At 42.0% G+C, this 24,824-nt stretch overlaps 1 protein-coding gene across 16 annotated transcripts in view; it reads right to left on the bottom strand.

Annotated features, from left to right (window-relative positions):
- The window catches only part of HYDIN (HYDIN axonemal central pair apparatus protein), a 430,150-nt gene that overhangs the window by 150,440 nt on the left and 254,886 nt on the right, over positions 1 to 24,824 (bottom strand). For all 16 annotated transcript variants that reach the window (XR_006702763.1, XR_006702764.1, XR_006702765.1 and 13 more), the window contains 5 exons: positions 24,514 to 24,752; positions 21,384 to 21,657; positions 16,867 to 17,010; positions 11,968 to 12,111; positions 5,771 to 6,084 (listed from right to left, as the gene is read on the bottom strand). Coding sequence is in view for 13 of the 16 variants with exons in the window: in XM_045443449.1 (XP_045299405.1) it covers positions 5,771 to 6,084; positions 11,968 to 12,111; positions 16,867 to 17,010; positions 21,384 to 21,657; positions 24,514 to 24,752 (1,115 nt within the window). In the remaining 3 variants the exon portion in view is untranslated. The remainder of the gene's footprint in view (positions 1 to 5,770; positions 6,085 to 11,967; positions 12,112 to 16,866; positions 17,011 to 21,383; positions 21,658 to 24,513; positions 24,753 to 24,824) is intronic.

The following is a 24,824-nucleotide window of genomic DNA, read 5'->3' as shown; positions in this document are numbered from 1 at the left end:
CTCAGTTTCCTCCATAAAGGAATGTCGGTAAGAGCCTGGCATTCACTGAGCATGTATTACATGACAGGGACCATACCGCGAGCTCTGCAGGTAGGGGAGTCCAAGGTCACATGGGGCAGGCAGCTGAGCGGGAGGCTGCCTCAGAGTCCTCTTGACCAGGCTGCCAGGCTCTTGGCCAGCACACTGAGCCGCTTAGGACAGCTGGATGCAAGGATACCCAGGGCCTGCCTCCATGCAATCAATAAAGCCGGTTTCCTTTCTAAAGAAAACTGAAGAACCTGGCTGTAGGGAGGAGGGGCGGGGAGGACAAGGAGGTGTGCCGAGCCATCCAGCTTCAGCCTTGGTGGATGCAGCCTGCTGTAGGAAAGGATTTTCTACCTCTTGTCAGAAAGTACCTTCACTTGGTGTCTGAGGGACCAATAGTGTCAAGACTTTAGCGTCCCAGGGAGTGTTTCACTTAGCAGCACTTGGTATGAGGGAATGCAGGAGACAAAGGAACCCTCTGAAAACCCAAAAACAGTCACTAGTTTCATATTTTCCTTTTTATCTCAGAGACATGCACTTTATAGACACATCTCATTTAATCTCATGACAGCTCTTTTAGGTGTCCATGTTATCTGCATTTATTCATAAACCAGAGCACAGGATCCTGTGGCCAGGAGGACAGAGCCCGGATTCTAACCAGCCATGTTCGACACCACAGCCCAGGACCTCAACTACCACTAACATATCATGTCTTAGAAAAAAAAAAGTTCCAATGAGCCTGGTGGCTCAGTCGGTTGAGCGTCTGACTTAGGCTTAGGTCATGATCTCGCAGTTGGTGAGCTCGAGCCCCACCTGGGGCTTGGGTCAGCACAGAGCCCGCTTCAGATCCCTCTCTCTCTGCCCCTTCCCACCCCTCTCAAAAATAAACATTTAAAAAAAGTTCCATTTTTGAGGCAAAAGAAATTAAAGAATGATGAAGAGACAAATGGAAGCATCCAGAAATGAGGCTTCCCCTACCTTCCCTCCAGTCCTTCCACCCTCTTCTTCCAATCACAATGTGGGACAACTGACGCTCATCACAGAAAAATCAATGTGAGATCAACACGTGCTCCTTTGTTGCAGGGCTGGGCTCCCTTAGGCCCCTGTATTCAATGTATCTATAATAAGATTTGGAAGCAAAAAGGCAAAGCTGTCCTTGGAGACCACTTGGCCACGTGCTGTAAGTCCCAGCATCACCTCAGCTTTGCGGCCCTGAGCCTGGGCAGAGATACCGGCTGGGCTAGTATCCACCAGGCTCACCCTCTGGCCTCTTAGAGGGTAAGGGCCGCTTCAGGTGCGGGCTGCCCTGTGTGCCCCTTTCACACAGATGTCATGAAGCATCACATTCTCGACCAGCTGAGCAGTCATGTCGAAGAGACAGACCCAAGAAAGGGCACATTCCGGTAGTGCTGGTGGCTTCCTCATGTCGTGTGTACAGCCTAGACTGTCATCTACCAAAGTCAGTCTTAAACCCAGTCACGCATCTGAACTCCCGTGGATGAGCTGGCTTCTGACACAATGACTGGCTTTCCTCTTAGGGGGTGCTTTTTTAGCATACTTGCCCATTTTACTTCTTTCCTTGTTCTTATAGGTGACACGAGGGCCAACTTGGAAAAAAAATAAGCTCAAACAAGAGAGATGCTTTAGATGGCCCAGTCAGAATTGCCTGCAAAGTCACACGCACACACACATGTGTGTATACACGTGTGTGCTCACATGGCTGATGTGTGTGTTGTGACAGGCAGGGATATTGAAAGTGTCTGGGTGTCCTCACATGCTGCCCTAATAGAAGAAAAAGAAAAGCCTCTTTTATCCTTTGTTTCTTTTACTAATGGTAAGGCTTAGGAGAATTCTAATTGGAAAAGAAAGGTTAGTGTTGGTATATCTGATAAAAGTGACCTTTAGCCACTGAATGTCTTATGTTTTCCTGAGGGTCTGCAGAGAAAGCCCATCTGAAGGGCAAGTGGAGTGTTTTTTGGGTTGTTTTTTTTTTTTGCTATCCAAGGTGACATTTATACCTTGAACCTTTTCATTTGACAGGTGCCAAGAAGCTGACAGAAAAGAATCTTTAATCAGTTATGAAATGATTCTCCCTCACCACAAATACCCAGCAGGGAGCAGTTACAAATTAGAAAACATCCTTTGAGGACCTACTCTGTGCTGCCTACTCTGTGCTATGGGCTCTGGGATCCAGAGGTAACAGGACAGATGTGCTCCCTGGCCTCAAGGGTTTAAGAGCCAGCTAGGAAATTGGACACTGAGCCATAATGACAAGTGTGATGTGTCACGAAGGAGATGGGCTACCAGGGCCTATGCCAGGGGAGGTCATGTAGGCAAGGGTCTCAAGAAGGCTTCCCAGGGAAGAACCTAGAGCTGAGACTTGACAAGGGAGCAGGGGCTGGTGAAGTGAGGCGTGGAAGGAGCTTCCAGCAGAGACTGTGTGCTCAGATAGGAATGGGCCTGGATAGGAAAGGGGCCAGTGTGGTGAGGGCAGAGTGAAGTGAGAAGAAACTGGGGAGGAACACAGGGAAAGCCCATGCTGAGCCTTGCCGAACACAGTAAGTATTCCGTACTTCATCCTAAGAAGCATGGGTGCTGTTGAAGGCTGAAAACCAGAGCAGTGACATGTTCATCACTTGGCTACTGGCTGGATGATAGAGTCCAGTTAGGGACATCAAAATGGTCCAGGCAAGAGAGGATGGTGACCTGAACTAGGATAATCATCATGGAATGGGAATGAGGGGGTTATAGAAGGCAGAATAGGTAGAACTTGGTGATGGCTTTGATGGGTGAGGTCAGGGAGAGGAAGGAATCTGGATCCCTCTCAGGACAGTGATGTCATTCACAGGGGTCGGGGGCCCTGGAGGAAAGGCTCCCAGGTGGAGAGCCTGAGTTTGGCATGGGACACGTTGGACACAAGTCACATGGGAAACATCCAAGAGATGAAGAATGAGACGCCCTCGGGACTCAGCAGAGGGTCTAGGCGGAGACAGTTGGAAGCCTCAGGTGCTGGCACTAACTGCCACTGCACGGAGAGCAGGGGCCCAGGATGGAGCCCTGCAACCTACACACACTCAGTGCACCTGCTGCTGTCCCAGGGCTGAGAAGGAGGCAAAGGCTGAGGGGATAAGCAGGAAAGCAGGAGAATACAGTGGTATTCAAAGGAAGAAAGGCAAGGGTTTTGGAAGGAGGGATTGGGTAGCCATGTTGAATGAGGCTAAGAGTTATCTTCCTGGAAAAAAAAAAAAAAAAGGCAGACGTTTTTGCCTCTTGATTACAAATCTTCCTGCTGTTTCCAAGAGTCTAAACTCCTTATCCCAGCACCAGGCCTCTCACACACGACTGCCAACCTGCATCCAAGAATTCTCCCTGGTTTCTCCCTCGCCAGTGAAGCCTGTGCTGTGGCCACGCTGATGGGGCCTCTGTGGATACTGGTAGATGCGTGTCATTTGCCTCTCTAGCATTCATTCTCTCATATGTCAGTTTTTGTTTGGAGATCTGCCCCCTCCCACCCCATTCAGTCCATGGGGCACTGAGGTCACCACGGCAGCCCTTGGTGTGGGGCATGTGGCCAGGCTAATGCTGATCAGTGCTTCACCCTCCATTGAGTGACTGACTTGGGGAGGGGACAGGAAATGTGACTGAGCTGGTCCAATCACAGTGAATCTCAAGACAGTTCATGTACAAAGGCTAATGTTCCTTTCCCGGAGCTCAGATCTGTGAGGATGTGGCCCCAGGAGAGCTGGCAGCCATGTGGGAACCATGGGAGAAAAGCTGACCCAAAAACTTGGCTTTAACACATGAAAGCAAAGCTAAGAGATGGAGCTTTAAGCTGGGCCAGAAGCCAGAGTGAGTCTGGACTTTTGAGTTGTAGGACCCAGTGAATGTCTTTTCCTTTTCATTTTTGTTGAGGGTCATGTTTCCTGTCACTTGCAACGGAATAGAATCCATGAATCCTAACTGATATAAACATGCTGTTCCTGTTACTTAGAATGTTTCCCTGTTGCCCCATCTGAGACATTTAACTGTGCTTCTCAGGGCAGCCTTCTTGGATTCTTCTGAGCTCTCATCCCTACCTCTGTCCTTCCTCAGAGCCTGGCATTAACACATGTTCCCTGTGATTGCCCAATAGCCTCAGGCCAGGGACAACGTCTCATTCATTGTTATATCCCCGATGCCTCCTATGTACGTCGTCCGGTGCATAAGAGTCACTTATTGGATGCTTTCTGAATGACTCTTGGAATGAATGAATGAGTGAACAAATGAATTATAAGCAAAAGTTCAATATCAAGATACAGGAAGATACTGAAGAGAGGGGGAAAAATGGTTAAATAAATGCTTAACACAATGAAAAATTAAGTGCATCCTCTCCAGTCCTGGCTAAGTCCATTTTCAAAATGCCATTATTTTAATTATGGAAATGGCCTCTCAAAAATGAAAACATGTCCCTTGTGCCTCGGTAGAATAAACCCATGTAGCTATGTTACATCAGAATAACTTCAGAGAATCTGGTATTCGAAGCTCATTAGGTCAGGTTGGCTGATTTTACCCCAACCTAAACAGTACTCGGCACCTAACGAGCAGGCTCTGTCATTCAGGCCCAGGCCTGCCTCCAGTGCCATGCTGGGTCATCATTAGATGTCTACGGAAGACATCTAGAGCAAGCCGCTGTTACTGTGGAAACAAGCCAGGGAAGGGAAAAGCTGGCTGTCATATACAAGATGAAGGTTGCATATGGGAGGTACCGACAACCCAAGGAAACAACATGAGGCTTCCCTATGCAGAGTGGCAGCTCGGCATTCAGGTACTGAACCCAGAGCTGTCCAAACATCCAGTAAGGAGACACAGAGGAGCCTGAATGTCCTGCTTGTGAACAAGACTTCAGACTCAGATGAAAATGTTATTAAGGCTTGACTAAAACAGCCTGTTTATATGTTTTTTAAGGAGTGTTCTCCAAATTAAGTTTGGATTTAGCTTCTAAATGAACAGAGACACTTCTAAATCCAAATATTGTGAACACAGCTTTCCTCTTTCTGCATTCACCACCTCCCACTATTTTGTACATATGTATACATCTGTATATATGTATCGTTTAGAATGAAACCCACCAAGGGGCACCTGGGTGGCTCAGTCGGTTAAGTGCCCAACTTCAGGTCATGATCTCATGGTTCATGAGTTCGAGCCCCGCGTCAGGCTCTGTGCTAACAGCTCGGAGCCTGGAGCCTGCTTTGGATTCTGTGTCTCCCTCTCTCTCTGCCCCTCCACCACTCACACTCTTTCTCTGTCTCTGAAAAATGAATAAATGTTAAAAAAAAAAGTTAAAAAAAAAAAAAAAGAATGAAACCCACCAAGATAGGCAGAATGTGGAGCTCCGTGCAGCATTTACTCAATGTATCATCATATTCAATCCATGCTTTGGGTTTGAAATGCTTAAGACTTCATTTTTTTAGTGACACATTTCTAATGATCCAAACACTAGATTCAAAACTATAGCAGGCTTACGGATACTGCTTTGCTAATCTGGTGGTAATTGGGGCTTTCAAAGATGTTTTAGCTGCTCTTCCTGTTTGAAAATCTAGGATGAACCACGATTTGAGACCCTTTGTTCTTTCTGCCAATAATTAGTTGCCAGAACTGAACACCATGAAAGACCAGTACACAGAATCTGGGAAACCCAGTACAAAGCCCAAAGGAGAGAAATGGGAACTGCAGAAAAGAGCTATGAGGGGCAGACAGGCTGGGGTACCTTATCTGATTTTCCTCGTTGTCTACCAGGAAGAACCAGCGGAACTTCACAACCAAGGAGCTGCAATTGGTGATAGTTATATATCGGATCACCTCTGTATCATTCAGGATGCAGCCAAAATCCAGCTCCATGGTCTCAAAGCTGAGGTTGGGGTAGTTCACTTCTCCATGCAGTCTCAGGCTGTCTACTTGAGGGTGCTCTACATACTTGATTGCTAGAATTTCTTCTGCTACCCAATTGTTCAAGTCATTTCTATAGGAAGGGTCAAATTTGACCAGCAAGTTTTTTTCTCCATCAATCTCCAGTTTGATAGGCTACAAATAAGACAATTGGCAATTACCAACCTATACGATGCATTTTCAACCTGCTCCATGGAACAGGAAAACCAAAGTTATTTATATATATTTATGGAAATACACACATACAGATGCACATATCAGTACAAATAGATTAGTATGAAATACATACACAGCCACATTTCTTTTGTCCATAATTATGTATTCACACTTAAACATAATTAAATAGCTGGTATATCTAAATCTATATGGATATCTACACTATATCGATAACTATGGATATTTTATATACATATATGCACACACATTTTTTATTGGTTGAACATGAAAGCAAGGAAAATCTGGATAGGAATCATTTGAAGGAAGAGATTTTATTTTATTTTATTATTATTTTTTTCATTTGTTGAGGAATCAAGATACCATTGCATGATTAGATTTAAATTTAATCTTAAAAATTAACCTGAAAATTTCTTTATTTGATTAGACACATATCTAAATTATAACCAGGAAATGCAAATAATATTTCCATATATTTACTGATAGACTAGAATTCTAAATTATTACAGCATTGAAACAGGTTTCTTTAGAGTATATGTTTTCACTTACTTTTTTTTTAAATATAATTTATTGTCAAATTGGCTTTCATACAGCACCCAGTGCTCATCCCAACAAGTGCCCTCCTCAATGCCCATCACCCACTTTCCCCTCTCCCCAACCCTCATCAACCCTCAGTTTGTTCTGAAGGAAGAGATTTTAAATTTTTTTTTTTTTCAACGTTTATTTATTTTTGGGACAGAGAGAGACAGAGCATGAACGGGGGAGGGGCAGAGAGAGAGGGAGACACAGAATCGGAAACAGGCTCCAGGCTCTGAGCCATCAGCCCAGAGCCTGATGCGGGGCTCGAACTCACGGACCGCGAGATCGTGACCTGGCTGAAGTCGGACGCTTAACCGACTGCGCCACCCAGGCGCCCCTGAAGGAAGAGATTTTAATAATAGTTGTGAGGTTATAAGGATTGCGAGTTGGAAAAGGGAAAGTCTGCAATGAATAACTTATAAAATATTCTTAACTGAATATAAATTAGATTGTAAAATGCTCTTCCTAAACAAGTGGGAAACATTCGTGGCTTAAGAAACTTTTAAAAGGCTTTCTAAAGCCCTATGGGAGGGGCTCTGTAGAGGGTGACCCAGAAAAGGATGGATTAGGCAATTTAATTTCTTTTCTAATGCCTGCAATTCTAACTCTTAAGCACAGTGTTATTTACTTTCTGCTGTCTTCTATTCAACTTAAAATGACACTCCCGGAAGCTTGACAGAGTTTATTCAGTAGATTATGTTTATTCTTTTCTCTCTTTGATTCAAATCCCCGTGTGTTTCTGGATGTCAAGGCCACTGGAATGCCTTACCATAGAAAGCCTGGCTATGAGTTAGCTTTTTTAGGAATTGCTCAATTCCCACAGTTAATCCACAGGAAAGCCACCTCCTGGTTTTGCAGAAAGTGCCCTGAGGCAGTTGGGAGGCATGCACACAGGGACGAGTCTTTCAGAGAGTACTTCCCTCTCCGCTGAGTTTTCAGGTTCGGGTATTTAACTGTGCACTTCAGTGACAGGATTAGATGGTTTCTGTTGATAAAGCCAATCACCTGATTCAAGAATCAGAGAGAGGGCAATGACTCCTCAGGCAGCTAATCCCATCTGAAAGTGTGGCCTGTGCTTGTACAGGTGGCTTGGCAGAATTTAGAACCCATTCTTGCAGACGGTAACACATGGTATTGCAATGCCTGGTATTTAAATATCTTTGAAGATTGAGTTAAACATTTCCCCCCTTTGTTGTTTTGTAGAAATGATACACATCCACAAAAATTCACATTATGTATAAAAGCACGAGGAGAAGAAATTAAAAACTCATCCAAAATTTCACCATATATTATTTCTCAGAGTTAACATTTTGTAAGCATGAGTCCAGACATAATGGATGGATAAATAACATTTTTATAAAAATGAAATTAAACTAATTTATTTTTTAAATGTTTGATTTTTTTTCTCAAAAAAAAAAACACACTTGAAAAAATATTCTTACACAAGAGATAATAATCCTAAAACCATAAACTCTGGAGCCAGACTTCTTGGGTCAAAATCCAGCCTCTGTCATTTACCAGCTCTGTGAATGTCAGCAACACTGCTTAGCCTTCCTAGCCCTGGGTGACTCTCTCAAAACTCTGTAGCCATTGCTGCATTGTCATCTGGCACTAAGTATTACCGTGGAGAAGTCGAAATTAGTCTAAACTCTTCCCTTGATGGATCGGTCCCTTCTTTTCTGCATAGAGGCCATAGAATTTTTGGATTACCAATAAGACCAGTAATTTCACCAAGATATGACTCACTGTTGGATATTCCATAACATTTTGTCCCAAGACAAGGTATGGCTTTGCTTTTAAAAATCTAAGCCTCTTATCCAAGCCAAATAGTTCCCTGCCCCTGAGGCACCAGGGTTACAAGTGTATTGCTTATCCTTGTGGAGATAATGTATGGATAAAAAAAAAAATCACATTCATATATGTATTTAAAATTTTTGTATACACATGATAGTACACTGTGCACTCTTGTTCTGCAATTTGCTTTTTTCACTGGGAGATCACTCAGTGCATGTGGAGCTGCATTTTATTCCATCATATAATTCCGCCATCATTGATTTAACCAATCTCCTACTGATGGGTATCGGCTCCCAATCTTTTGCTCTTATAATCACTGTTACAATGAATACCCTTGTCTATATGTTGAATATTGTGTCTATATCTGAAGGGTAAATTCCTAGCAGAAGAATAACTAGGTCAAAGGGTATGGACATTTGAAATTTTGATAGCTGTAGCCATATTGCCTTCCAATGTATACTTCCCCAACACTGTGGGGGTGCCTATTTCTACATACCCCTCCAACACAGAGCACTATCGAATTTTTGCTCTTTGCCAATCCGATAGGAAAATTAATTTGCATCTCTTCTAACGTGATTAAAGTTGAACACATTTTCATATATTTAAGAGCCATTTATTTTTCTTTCTGTGAACTCTATTCATTTCCTTTGCCTATTTTTCTATTGGTGTTTTCCTATTGATTTGTAAAAGCTCTTTATTTATTTTTAAATATTTATTTATTTTTGAGGAGAGAGAGAGAGAGAGAGTGTGAGTGAGCGGGGGAGGGGCAGAGAGAGAGGGAGACAGAATCTGAAGTAGGCACTAGGCTCTGAGCCCAGTGCAGGACTTGAACTCACAAACTGTGAGACCATGACCTAAGCCGGTGTCAGACACTCAACTGACTGAGCCACCCAGGTGCCCCAAAGCTCTTTATTTTTTAAACTATATGTATGCTGTTATTAAAGTTACACATGCAAATAATATGAAAGGCCCAACTGTGCTATCAGAATTATTACAGGAAGCAATAGTTCCTGACCCAACCAGGGATCCTAACAGTCCAGAGACCACCATCAATTTGTGTAGTAGGACTGGTCTACAGAACAGCTTCCTTGGGCAGAGAAGGGGTGATCAGTTGGTGGACATACCCCAGACACCAGTTATTATCCTGGAGGGCTAAAATCACACTAGAAACACTGAAGTTCCCCTGGCACTTTGATCCATTTCTCTGGGAAGAGCATTTATCTTTAGATCTGGGGATAAAAGCCAGCTGCCCATGATTTTTGTGTGCGGGGTCAGGTGGGACAGCTGTCTAGTACACATGGAATCCCTCTATTTTCAGTGTTCTCCTCACACTTGTTGCCTCTGAGCCCACGCTACTCAGCTTGAACGACTCTCATGTCTCTGCAGTCTCACAGGAGAATTTTCTAGAATGCTGGTTTTTGTGCCCGTGCCCTTTTGGTCAACCCACTCCATCCTCATTCTGTCTTCTAGAATTTGTTTAAATCTCCCATTATCTGCTTATGACCATCTTCTTCCTTCTTTATTTTACTGTTCTGGGCTTCTTTCCTTCTGAACATTTCTACTTTTATCTTAAGATTTCAGGAGGGACAAGAGAGTGTGTCTAATCTACCACCCAGATGGAGAAAGCTGCTCGTATCTGAATTTTCACTTTATCATCCATTTGTTCTCCTCTGCCCTGTGAGCTTACCCTTCATCTCTACTTTGAACACTTGAATCTCATCTTTAAGCTCTTTTTAAAGACAGATCATACCATCTACCATTTCTGTGAGGCTGCAGAAAACTACATTTATACTTTTGGTCTCCTTCCTTGTATAGGCTCCCTAGCAGTAGGTTTTTCTTCTACCTCTCCCTTTTATTTCTCTATTCAAAGATCTTAGCTGGTGTTTTCCCAGCTCAGGCTTGAAGGAAACCCACTAAGTAATTGGTGGGGAAGGGAGGGTGGTAGTGCAGTTTACAGCCACCAGTCAGGTATTGTCTGCAACCCTCTCACTAAGCACCTCTGTCCCCCCATCTCCCTCCAAGATCCATCTCCCTGAGCGAGGCTCACGGCAAATCTCCTTCAGTCATGGGCTCCCTCTTCTGAGATCTCAGGATTGCTGCCTGCTCTCCCTTCCTCCTTTTTACCTCTTCTTCATTAGCTGTCTCCCCAGATTGGGAGGCTGAACACAGTGGTGTATGGATCTGGTTTCTCCCTCACTCCTTCTCTACAGCTCTGCGGTGCCACTGGCCGCATGGCCCCGCCGTTCCCACCAATGTCCGCATGTTCCGCAAAGGATCACAGGGGTGATCTTTTTTTTTTTTTTTTTTAAAGTTTATTTGTTTATTTTGAGAGAGAAAGAGAGAGTGCAACTAAGAGAGGAGCAGAGAGGGAGACAGGAAGAGGGAAAGAGAGAATCCTAAGAAAAGAGAGAATGCTAACAGCATAGGGCTCTGTCCCATGAACCGTGAGATCATGACCTGACCTGAAATTAAGAGTTGGACACTCAACTGACTGAGCCACCCAGGCACCCTGCACAAGGGTGATCTTGTAGGGATGTTTAGAGAACACTGCATCCTGCGTCAGACTGGGGAGGCTCAATAGCTCACAGCCTCCTCCCCCAGCCCAGTTCAGATTTCTTAGTATCTGGAGATGGGCTCTCTGGTTTAGGGACTGGGTTTTAGCCATTTCCTTGTTGCCTAGAGTATGGAACTTTGCTTTAGAAAAGTAGAATGAATAGGTTTCTATTATCATTAGTGGGAAGTCACTGTTTTCTAAAGATTACAATGGGCAAGAATGAAGGGTTATCATAATGAGCCAAAGTTCTTACACCATTAATAACAGTTGGGTGAGGGACACCTGGGTGGATCAGTCGGTTAAGAGTCTGACTCTTGATTTCAGCTCAGGTCATGATCTCAAGGTTCATGAATTTGAGCCCCACACTGGGCTCTGCACTGACAGCAATGGAGCCCGCTTGGGATTCTCTGTCTCCCTTTCCCTTTCTCTCAGCCTCTCCCTCTCCCCCATGATCTCTCTCCCTTTCTCTCTCTCAAAAATAAATAAATAAATAAATAAATAAACATTTAAAAAAATCATAGTGGAGGGGCGACTGGGTGGCTCATTCGGTTAAGCTTCTGATTTCGGCTCAGGTCATGATCTCACCACTTGTGAGTTTGAGCCCCCTACTGAGCCCCCTACTGGAGCCTGCTTCAGATTCTGTGTCTCCTTCTCTCTCTGCCCCTTCCTCGCTCGTTCCCTCTCTCTCTCTCTCTCTCTCTCACACACACACATATAAATATTTAACAAAATTAAAAAATAGTTGAGTGATATTGGAATTTATGACATAGAAATCTTCTTTATTCTTTCCTCTTTGTTTCTTAAATTCTTCCTACCTGTCTGGACTGAAATTAGGTAGCATGCTGACATTATTCTCTTCCTTTGTCACACACACAACTCTCCTAGGAGCTTGTTAAGACAGCACTCTGTCAACTTACCTCAGGAGTTAATGGCAGTGGAGATTTATCAGTCTCGCAGATACAGAAGGGTCTGCTTGTGGAGAGCAACACATTCACTGGCAGGGTGGAAATGTTCTTCATGACCAACGGCTGGTAATCAGGTTCCAGGACAGTGTTTGGCTTCTGCAAAAAGGGAAAAAGAAGAAACCAAGTTATGATAAACATGTAAGCCTTTAGCAACCAAAGTCTCATCATCAGTGTTAACAACAGAATTAGCATTCCCCACCCCTCCTTGCTCTCTGCCTCTCTTTCACTGTCTTCCCCCATGCTTGTACAGACTTAGATAATTCATTCGCAATTTATGGTGGACTATTGAAAAGTGATCCTACATAAGCCAGAAAACAAAGATTAGATTTCTTACTCTCTTGTGGCCAGGTTAAGAACACCTATACGTGCCATGCCTCTGGATAGTACTATTACTATAGAAGTTTCCAGTGTCATAAAACAAAGTCTAATAATTAGTGATACCTGATGGAAGAACCCATGCATCATTATAATGAACAAAACATTATTTTCCTTATATTTTTTCTATGCTCAAAATATCCAATTTGCAAAAATATATACTTTGTAATATATTGTTATATTGACAAAATGCTCATAACTATTTCTGTAAATTTTTCCCAATAACACTGGGATCGTTGATGTAGAAGCATCTTTCCACTTTCTTAGATACATCAAATTTCATTCTTTCAACTGAAGAAAGCATCAGCAATGGATCTTAACCTGAAAATGTCTGGTCAGACTGAATTTTTCTCATTCTAATGTTGGAGTCCACATCATTTCTTGTGTGCTTTGGAAAGGGGGTCTTTTAATAACAGCAGGAGGCAACAGAAGCCTCAATCTGTGGCTTCCAACAATAGACTCCCTCCAATCATTCCCTGGCTCTTCCACAACTCTGGCCTGTTTTCCCCAGGCCTCATGGTTTTGATTTGCTGTTCCAATTTCAGTTAAATCATTCTGATTCTATATTTTGGTCTGACTCTGTCTCTGCTTCTTTGTTCAACACAATCTTCCTTCTCCTGTGGTTCCTGGCTCCCCTGGCTCTGAGGTGCTTAGGTAACCAGTGCCCATTGTCTCTTTGTTGGCTTGGGCTGCTATAACACATATCATAGACTGGGTGGCTTCAATAACAGATGTTTCAGAGTTCTGGAGGTTGGGAAGTCCAAGATCAAGGTGCCAGCAGATCCAGTGTCTGGCTTTAGATGGCTATCTTCTCACTATGTCCTTGCATGGCTGAGAAGGAGATGATCTCTCTTGTCTGTATTTTTCAGGGCACTAATCCCATTCTTTTTAAAAAATTTTTTTTAATGTTTATTTATTTTTGAGAGACAGAGACAGAGCACAAGCAGGGGAGGGGCAGCGAGAGAGGGAGAAACAATCCAAAGCAGTCTCCAGGCTCCGAGCTGTCAGCACCGAGCCCGATGCGGGGCTCGAACTCATGAACCATGAGATCATGACCTGAGCCGCAGTTGGACGCTTTAACTGACTGAGTCACCCAGTCGCCCTAATCCCATTCTTGAGGTCTCTACCTTCATGACCTAATCATCCTCCCAAAGGCCTTACCTTCAACATCATCACACTGGGGATTAGGACTTCAACATGTGAATTTGGGGAAGACACATTCAGTCCATAACAGTTAGCTCAAGCATCCTGCCTCGGCTGCACTGTTCTAGATCCCTACGCACTCCCAGAGTTCTCTGAGGGGCTCAGTCTGGCACTTACCATGAGATGCCAGGCATTGTTTCCCTCCCTCTAACATGGCAACACAGGCACTGAATTCACCTTGTATTTGCAGATGATGATATACTACATTTTGTGAGAGGGATGAAGCAGCACTTTTGGGCCATACAAAGCTGTCCACTCAGTGACCTTCCCCCAGGCCGCTGTGTCACTGCAGAAAGCATTGAAGTGAAGAAGCCATAGTCGGTTGGTTTTGGCAAGAGGCCACTTAGAGGTTAGAGATGAGGAGGAGTCGATGCACACAGAGCCGTTCTATTTTAAAATGACCCCTTCTCTCTGGGTTGTTTGTCTCCCCAAATATCAAGAGACAGGTTTTGCTGGTGGACTTCATGAAGCAAACTGGCTGCTACTTTCAGTTGACCTTCTCAATGCCCCAGAGATGTGATTTCATCTGTGTGCCTTAGGAATGGCATCACAGTTATAAAGTAGATCAAATCTGAGGAAATGGTTATAGAAAAATTCTTCCCATAGGTAGGGCTGGTATCATTATAGTCTAATGTACTAATTCATATATGCTGCCTTGAGCCCAAAATGAGACAGGACAGATAATTTGGTGTTATGTAATTAAATCTGAACACCAACACCAACAGGCCTCTTGTGCATACTGGTTTAATAAAGTTGCATTTCTTCATTGTCCCTGGTGTGGCTTAAATATGAGCAGGAAATAAACAATGAAAAATATACTAGTTGGACAGATTTCACAATTATAATATTTGGGGGGGGGGAAGGAGAGAAGGGCAAAAACAAACACGGAGTTCTGACAATTTGTTTTTTAATTCGATAAGTTGCTGCCATATATAAAATATTTACTCTTTTATTTTAGTGATAAACTCAGAGATGTAAACAAGAATATGTTAAAAAAAAAAAACAACCCAAGGCTTAAGGATATAAAAAAGAAGGAACACTATACACACATTTTTATGGGTGTTTATAGGCTTAGAAAAAAATATCTAATAAGAAACCGGGCTGCATATTTAACATACACTGTAATGTCTTGCAAAGAATAGCTATTCAATAAATACTTACTGAATTTTCTCTGAATAGCGGAATTTAGAGGAAACATGATGCCACTAAATTTGGTGCAGCTGTTGCCAATAACTATCTTTCCTGATTACTTAAAAAAGGAAGAACTTAAAACAGTAATGAAAACTTAGTAACTCTGGCAGAAACTCCTGTAGTATTTTCTTGTTATATGTCTCATGGAGCTTGTTTCAGCTGGCTTATCAGCCTGTAGCTGAAACCCTTATTCTACTTCTTCAGTGTCTGCTTTCTGCACTAGGCCATTAAACCAGGGTTTTGCCTTGCCTTGGCAGCCTAATATAATGTAAGTGCTCAAAATTATCTGTTGGTTTGAAGTGAACTTGTACATCTCACCTCCCTTACTTGATTATAAGCTCCCTTACTCATATCCTAACAGAGCACTTTATCCATGGTGGGTGCTCAATAGATATTTATTTAATATTAACAAAATATAATGAAATCCACTAACAGAATAAATGGTCTTGAACATTCTCCTGCAAGCCTCCAAGTAGTGAAAGAAATCCTGGTTGATTGCCCCATGATCAGTTAGGCGCTGCCAGATATAGCCCATTTGTACGACACCATGTCAGGACTTAGCTTGGATTATGTACATCCCACACTATGGAACAATGGCTTACTTAATACCCAGTTTTCCCAGTTGGCATGAGGTTCATCTGGGTGGGTCTAGTCTCACTGCTATATCCCTAGCACTCAACACAGTGCCTAGGACATGGTAGGCCTTGATAAATACTCCACTCAGCAGCCATCATGACTGTTTCATTGAATAAATCTGACCATGTCACTCCCCTCCCTCCCTAAAGCCCTCCAGTGGTCACCCAGAACAAAACCCAAAGTCCAGAACATACCTCCCAGCCATGTCAAATTCCTCTGGCCTCTGCCCATTTCTCTAGATGGACCTCATGTCATTCTGGGCACGTTCTCTAAAGTGGCCTTTCAGTTGTATATATTCACCAAGGTCTTTCCTAACTTGGGCCCTTCACATGTGCAGTTCCCTCTGCCTATTGATTCTCTGCTCGTCCCTCATCACCATACTAACTTCTATTTCTCCTTCAAGTCTCAAGTCTAGGCACTTGCTGACAGAGCCATCTAGGACCACATGTACAAATATGGCCATATCTCCAAGACATGTTCTTGTAGCGCCTTATACCTTATCTTCATAACACTGTTTAGAGTAGAATCTTAAACAACTAAATTGTAATAATTTGTTTATGGTCTGTAACCCTGACCAGTCACTTAGCTTTGACGATGTCAGGCTGGTTCACCAGATTTCCAGCACCAATGCAGTCCTCAACTCAGAAGAGGCATTCTCTACCTATCTATTTTGAACGGTACATAATTCTAGGATGGAAGTCTGCCGAGGAGTATGTCCAGTCCTGCTGTGATGTCTCCTTCCACCTCTTCGCCATCCTGACCCCCCTGCCCTGAGCAGCAGCCATTCTTCATTTCCCCTGTCCTATGCCTCCTCCATTTAGTGCTCGTCCTTAATAGTTACATAAAGTCATAGGCATTTATAGCCATATAAATTAAAGAGTATGAATCAAAGAGTTTAGGTTGATTATTCTCAAGCAGTGTTAGGTGACCGCATAACAGCTTAACTTGCATCTCCGTTCCCTTACACGTATGATGGAATGATAATAGAACCCATTGCATAGATTGTTGTGAGGAAACAACTAGGAAAATGTAGTTGAGGAACATGGCCTGATGCCAGTGCCTACCAATCAGTAAATGGCAGCTTTTCTTACTGATTATTATAATTATCAATAATTCTACTCTAACCTTTTCTATACTGAGATGTTTATTTCACCTAGTTAGAATAAAAGGATCAACTAAAATGCATTTTCAGTGCACTGGAATACGCCTTCATTTACTTTGTCTTATATATCAGGAACGAGGCAAGTAGAATTTCCATAACAATTCACATTTCAAAGGAATGTAGGTTTAGATTCAGAAGTTTTAGTTAAATGTGTATTGGTCTCTGAAGCTTAGAAAACATTCACTGGGTGCGGGTATAACAGGCTTCCCATTAATTTAGCTTCCAAAATGAAAATGTGAACGTGCTGACCCCTACTTAGTGCACCCGCCCCAGGCAGCACTGACCTTCTCCAGTCGGTATACGAGCTGTTTGGTGGAGAGCTGGATAAGTGGCGCTATAAACTCACAGATGATATTCACAGTCATCAGCAAGCTCTTCCCCTTCTGTGCCCCGATGATGGCATGGCACACCAGCTTTTCTTTGACTATCTGTAGACGAGACACATCAGCACTTGTGGAATATCCATAGCTCAGAAAACTTGATTCTCAAAATCAACAAGCTGATTCTCAACTACCTGCCTGGTGACACCAGGACAGAGCACATTTTTCCAAATAGTGCATTTCAGGGATTGCTCTCTGTCACACAATTAAAGTCTGATTGGTTGAATATGTCCTGGATGTGTTTGTTTCTGACTGCTCCCAAGGACACAATCAATTTACATTCAGTTCAACCTATATATACATATATATTATAGGAAAATGTATCATGCATCAGAACTGCTAGGGACTGAACATACAAAACAGACAAGGCAGACAAAGCAGGTAAAATCCTTACTGGGCTTATGGTTCGGGTAGATACATGATTTCTTATCAAGCTAGGCAGGAACTATGGCTAGAAAAATTTTGCCTTTCATGCTTGAATGTTTAAAAATCATGCTGTAGATTCTCCCAACAAAAGGAGTCCAAGGCCGGATGGCTTTCCAGGGGAATTCTACCAAACATTTAAATAAGAGTTAACACCTATTATTTTGAAGCTGTTCCAAAAAAAGAAATGGAATAAATACTTCCAAACTCAATCTCTGGGGCCAGCATTACCCTGATTCCAAAACTAGACAAAAAGACCCCACTAAAAAGAGTTACAGGCCAGTATCCCTGTTGAACATGGATGCAAAAATCCTCAATGAAACACCAGCAAATCAATCAATGTGATATATCACAGTAATAAAAGAAAGGATAAGAACCACATGATCCTCTCAATAGATGCAGAGAAAGTGTTTGACAATATACAGCATCCCTTCTTGATAAAAACCCTCATGAAAATAGGGATAGAAGAATCATACCTCAAGATCATAAAAGCCACATATGAAAGACCCACCACTAATATCATCCTCAACGGGGAAAAACTGAGAGCTTTCCCTCTAAGGTCAGGAACACGACAAGAATGTCCACTCTCACCACTGTTGTTCAATATAGTATTGGAAGTCCTAGGCTCAGCAATCAGACAACACAAAGAAAAGGCATCCAAATTGGAAAGGAAGAAGTCAAACTTCCACTCTTCACAGATGACATGATACTCTGTGTGGAAAACCCAAAAGACTCCACCAAAAAATTGCTAGAACTAATCCATGAATTCAACAGTCACAGGGTATAAAATAAATGTACTGAAATCAGTTGCATTTCTATACACCAATAATGAAACAGCAGAAAGAGAAATCAAGGAATCGATCCCTTTTACAAGTGCACCAAAAACGATGAAATACCTAGGAATAAACCTAACCAAAGAGGTGAAAAATCTATACAATGAAAACTATAGAAAGCTTATGAGAGAAGTTGAAGAAGACACATACACAAAAATGGAAAAACATTCCATGCTCATGGATTGGAAAAACAAATATTGTTAAAATGTCGATATTACCCAAAGCAATCTACATATTCAATACAATCACTATCAAAATAACACCAGCATTCTTTGCAGAGCTAGAACAAACAATCCTAACATTTGTACAGACCAGAAAAGACCCCGAATAGCCAAAGCAATCCTGAAAAAGAAAAGCAAAGTTGGAGGCATCACCATTCTGGATTTTAAGCTGTATTACAAAACAGACACATAAACCAATGGAATAGAATAGAGAACCCAGAAACTGACCCACAAACGTATGGCCAACTAATCTTTGACAATGCAGGAAAGAATATCCAATGGAAAAAAGTCTCTTCAGCAAATGGTGTTGGGAAATCTGGGCAGTGACATGCAGAAAAATGAACCTGGACCACTTTCTTACACCATACTCAAAAATAAATTCAAAATGAATGAAAGACCTAAACGTAAGACAGGAAGCCATCAAAATCCTAGAGGAGAAAACAGGCAACAACCTCTATGACCTTGGCTGCAGCAACTTCTTACTTGATATGTCTCTGGAGGCAAAGGAAACAAAAGCAAAAATGAATGATTGGGACCTCATCAAAATAAAAAGCTTCTGCACAGTGAAGGAAAGAATCAGCAAAACTAAAAGGCAACTGACAGAATGGGAGAAGATATTTGCAAATGACATATTAGATAAAGGGTTAGCATCCAAAATCTGTAAGGAACTTATCAAACTCAACACTCAAAAAACAAATAATCCAGTGAAGAAATGGGCAAAAGACATGCATAGACACTTTTCGAAAGAAGACAAGCAGATGGCTAACAGACACATGAAAAAATGCTCACATCACTCATCATCAGAGAAATACAAATAAAAATCACAATGAGATACCACCTCACACCTGTTAGAATGGCTAATGTTAACAACTCAGGCAACAACAGATGCTGGTGAGCATGTGGAGAAAGAGGAGCCCTTTTGCACTGCTGGTGGGAATGCAAGCTGGTGCAGCTACTCTGGAAAAAAGTATGGAGGTTCCTCAAAAAATTAAAAATAGAACTACCCTACAACTCAGAAGTTGCATTACTAGGTATTTATCCAAAGGATACAGGAGTGCTGATTCAAAGGGGTGCATGCACCCCAATGTTTATAGCAGCCTTATTGACGATGGCCAAAGTATGGAAAGAGCCCAAATGTCCATCAGCTGAGAAATGGGTAAAGATGTGGTGTATACATACGTACAATGGAATACTACTTGGCGATCGAAAAGAATGAAATCTTGCCATTTGCAACAACATGGATGTAACTAGCGTATATCATGCTAAGCGAAATAAGTCAGTCAGACAAAAACAACTATCATCTGATTTCACTCATATGTGGAATTTAAGATACAAAACAAATGAACATAAGGAAAGGAAAGCAAAAGTGATATAAAAACAGAGAGGAAGACAAACCATAAGAGGCTCTTAAATACAGAGAACAAACTGAAGGTTGCTGGCAGGGTGTTAGGTGGCGGAAGGGTTAAATGGATGATGGGTATTAAGGGGACACTTGTTGGGATGAGCACTGGGTGTTATATGTAAGTGATGAATCACTAAATCTTATTCCTGAAATCATTATTAAAATAAACAAACAAATAAACAAACAAGCTATTAAAAGCCTTAAAAAATAAAAATCGTGCTATAGAAACCAATACTTCTTTGGATCCAAGAGGCTCAGATTTTTATAAAGTAGAAAGGACCTAGAGTGACATTATACCAGAATAGCTTACACTGAAGAGTATTCAGGTTTTGGATGTTAATGAATTCAAGTCTCTTCTCAGTTATGTACTACCACATAGAAGAACATTCAGGGAAGCATTTAGCAAATCTTAAACTGAACTTAGAATCCCAGCTTCTCAGATTTAATGCCTTTAAAAATATGATCAGCTCCTGGTAACAACATTGTACGTGTGCTCCTGGGACAGCCTGTCAGTGTCTTGAGTTGAGGGGCTGCATTCTACCCATCTTTGCATCCTTACTGCCTAGCACAGTGTTTGTCCTGTGGTATACACTCAGTAAAAGTTGGCTGAATCCCCGAATGACAGAAAGAAAGAGCATATGATGCACTCCCATGATGGGAAATGACCTTTTTGTTTTTGCACCGAGGATGGGTTTTACCTGAACATGTGCTGTGAAGAATCAATGCAAATGAAGTCAAGTGAACCTAGAGGACCTAAGCTGCGGGCGAGCTTCCCATCTTGTCTACTGGGAGACAAATTTCCATTGTTTCCTATCTCATGAGGAAAAATCCAGTACTACCTCCTAATTCAGTGACCCCAGCAGGAGCTCAAGGATGATCATTTCTCATCCATAAAGTCTGCACTAGTGAGGTAGAAGAGGCTCGTAAGTGATTTGGGAAGTTTCTTTTGTGCTTTTGATGGTTTCCAATTTCCATGAGGGAATAGGAATAAATAGGCACACGCTTTGGAGCTGCTTAAATGTTTAAAGCAGAATGTTGATAATATAAATATGAGCAGGACATCCGAGTTGCTGAAGGTAACTCAGCTTTGCAGTTGATACATAACAAGATGACAGTTATAAATAGGAAGCTGTTGTGTCAGGTTGAGAGGAAAGGGGCCAAGGATGTCCCAATACCTGGAGAGCAGAGGCAGCTGAGTGTCTCTAAAAACATCCTTTTTGAATAAATAGGAAATTAATATTGCTATGTGTTAAGAGAAGGTTTAGCTTTGGGTGAATGCTGGATGTCCCTCTGACTGTGGGGATGAGAACCTACTTTAAATGGTATTTTAGGGTTGGGATCATGGTAGCTGTAGAAACAAACAAAAAACTGAACAGAGCCGAATCTTGGAAGCAATAGGTGCTGCCATGGTAACTCAGTGCTGTGTGAAAACCTTGAGAAAACTGCATCCTTTCTTCAGATAAATGTTAAAGGACTCTCCTTAGAAATACAGCAAAGATTTATTTAGGAGAAAAACGGCTTCTAAGGGTGCTGTCCTCTTACCCTGGGAGTAGCAGAATAGCCTTCAAGTATCACATCGATCGTCTGGTCTGGGTACAGCTCCATTCTGACTGGGTGGATCTGAAACACGGGGTTCTGTGGGGCCCCGGGCTCCTGGAAGTGCTGGGGTCGGGGCTGGCTCTTAGCAAGTCCCTTCTTAGCCAGGCCCTTCTTGCTCAGCTTGTTCTGTGGATGGAAATCTTCGTTCATCCAGAACAACTGTTGGACCCGACGTCCCTTGTTGGCCAACTTGAAGCGGTAATAATAGGTGTCCAGGCTGGAAAAGAGGAGGCAGGAATTGAGAGGGCTCTACTTGGGGTGTTCTGGTCAGGTCCACACCCTTGGGATTTTTCTCCTCTGAAAAGTATTTAAAAGGTAAGTAATGAAATACACTTTATTTTTAAAAATTTAGGAATGCTACATCATGATGCTATGAGGAGCTGCCACAGTAAGGGAACGAGGTAGTATCTACTTAAGGAGTCCACAGACTGGAGTCCAGTACCTGGGTTTGGTCCCTGAGTTTCCACCACCAGGGAAGTGGTATACAAACACAGACACAGTATATGGAAAAATCACTCTAATTTATGATAAATTGTTCTAAGGAGTGAAAGGAAAGTAAAATACCTACTGGAGGAGAAATATATTTCAAATTGTATTGAGTATATTTCTACTGACTGAGTGAAATCTCTCGTGATGAGCTCAACTTGAAGGGAACTTGGAAGAGAAGCCAAGCATATCCTCCAAGCCTGACCAAAGCTCAAGGGGACTGTACCATGGACCAGAACATCACCTGGATTGGTCATTTTTCTCAGAGGAGTGCTTTAAAAATGCTATTTCATTCATCAAGTCATTTGTTCATTCATTCATCTATTCCATGAACATTTATTAAGAACCTCTTGATTGTCTGGCTGTTTGCAAGACACTGGGATTTCTGAGATCTTGGACTTGGTTCAAACATGATTTTGTTTGGAATTAAAACAAAACTGATTTATAAGTTTATTTAAATTTTTTTTTTTTTCAGGGAGAAGACTCACCTTGGCACTGTTTTTTATTTTTAAAATCTTATTAGGCTTTGAGATTTCATCCCCTCTGTTCCTCATTAGAAATACCATCATATGCTAATAAGTAAGTTGAAGCATAAATAATAAATAAATAATAAGGAATATTTGCCGATTGTCAGGTGTGACCATTTCTATCTAAATAGGTATTTACAGAGCATGCTTATTGGAGTAGTTTGACTTCATGGCTAAGTCCAGGCTTTGGGGAAATAATAAATATAATAATAAATAATATAAACATATAAATTATATGTGTAAATAATATATGATATATAATATAAATAATATAAACTGTAGGCAGTGTATCTGTCACTTGTACACAGTACATATTTCAATTGTCACAGCAATACGGTAATAAGTATGTTTGCTCTCATTTTATAGATAAAGAAATAGAAGCTCTGAAAATTTAAGGGAGTTGCCCAAAAATATGTAGTCAGAAAAGGTGGCATATGGGTATTTCTTCAGACCCTTATGATCAAAAGTTTGGCAAACTTTTTCTATAAAGGGATGAATAATAAATACGTAAGACTTCTTGGGCCACATGGTCTGTCACAACAACTCAACTCTCCACTGTAGTGTGAAAGAAGCCATAGAGAATGTATGTATAGGAATGGGCATGGCTGTATTCCTATAAAACTTTATTTATAGAAAAAGGCAGTGGGCTGCAGTTTGCCCACCCCTGCTTTTGATCATTCTTCTGGAGATTGCTGGCATCACGATTTTATGGCAAAAAGAATAACTATAGAGCTTAGCCAGAGGAAAACTTGGCAGCTAAAAGCTGCAGTTTGCTTCTACATTCACAGGAAACTATTAGCTAACCCTCCATTTCTAGGCGAGTGTCAGAATATCCTTTGGGGCTATTTGACACTATTTGTAGACTAAGGAGAACATGTAATTAAATCTGGCTTGCAGTACATTGTTTTCTATAATTATATTTGAGTGCACTTAACAAAGAAATTTGGAAATAGAAGCATGGTATGCAATGAAAAAATGCCCTAGCTTATGGACAACAGATGGGTGGAGAGGAGTATTTTTATATCCAGTTGACACCCAAACTGTAATTGGATGTTTGTCTGAAAACATGTGCAATTCAACTATCTGACTTGCCTGTTACTTAATTCCTCCTGGTTAATGTATTTTCAATCAAGTGTCATGTGTTGTAGATGGAGCAGAGGAAAGGAGGTGTGGATGGGCTTTCGGGGAGGGCTCCCAACTGGTTTTTGTCAGGTACGTCCTCTCGAAGCACAGTGTCCATCTTGGTTTCACGACCTGTTACACCACAAGGCAGGAGCACCCCTCTGAGACCGGCTCACAGTACTGCAACAGACAGGCCAGATTCAACTGGCCCCAAGAATCAACGAGTGGCAGCCATGTGACTCCGATGAGGAGCCATGAATAACCCCCCAAATGTCTCCTCCACTGTTAGCATTCAAACCTCATACACTTTCAGAGACACACATTTAGGCTGTTCTGCTCAGAGACATCTATACTGTACCACCTTTTATTTAAATATTGAGATTCTCTAGCTTTTCAGGAGGAGCCAATTGCAAGCATCTCAGTTGTTGGTGCTTTGGTGGGGAGATGAGCAGAGGACATAAAACAAAACAAAACAAAATGACTGGCTCTGCAATACCAGATAATATACATTTGCAATAAATTTTCAACCTTCCTACTTATACTGTACTTAGGTCACCACCAAGTTATATCTGTATTTTCCACAGTCATGGAGAGGAATTAGCAATGTGTCAGATGGAATTAAAGAGGAGGAATCATGATCGAGATACTAAATTTGTCACAAAGAAGCCATTGTATGTTTGAAAGAAAAATGCACTTCTATCAATGTCTTCTCTGGTGTAGAGGGACACAGCTGGGAAAATGCAACTACACTGTGCCTAGGAAAGGTCTTCTTGAGGCTGATGTACCCATTTGGAGGGGGTAAAGTGAAGATGGGAAAAGGGAGGGGGGCTGAAGACATTAGTTCTATTTACTGAAAGTAATTTTTCAAAGTAGAGGTGATGCTCAGTTTATGAAACAGACGTAGTATCTGGAAGAATCAGTTCAGGGTATTTCCCTACCTGAAATGTGCTCCCAAATTGAGCTCTGGAGCAAAGGGCTTATCTGAAACAATGGTGGAACCAACTCCTGAAGCCTGGACAGGAATCCGGTAGGTGTTGCTATTTTCTATGCTCAAAATAACTGTGTCTTTGAATGTCAGTATGTCATTCAGGTTGGCTGTCACCGTCAGCTGAAAATCAGTTTCCGGGGGAACCATGCCTTCATTGGGTTCAATTGTCCAAAGGGATTTTTTGTGTGCCTGCAACACAAGAGTACAAGTTAACAGTGAAGATATTCTTGGCTTTTCATTCTGCACATGTCAAAGCCCTCT

Source organism: Leopardus geoffroyi, chromosome E2 (assembly GCF_018350155.1).
Source record: "Leopardus geoffroyi isolate Oge1 chromosome E2, O.geoffroyi_Oge1_pat1.0, whole genome shotgun sequence".
NCBI classification, from domain to species: domain Eukaryota; kingdom Metazoa; phylum Chordata; class Mammalia; order Carnivora; family Felidae; genus Leopardus; species Leopardus geoffroyi.
Note: the sequence above shows the minus strand (reverse complement) of the source record. Positions and strands in the feature narration are given on the sequence as shown.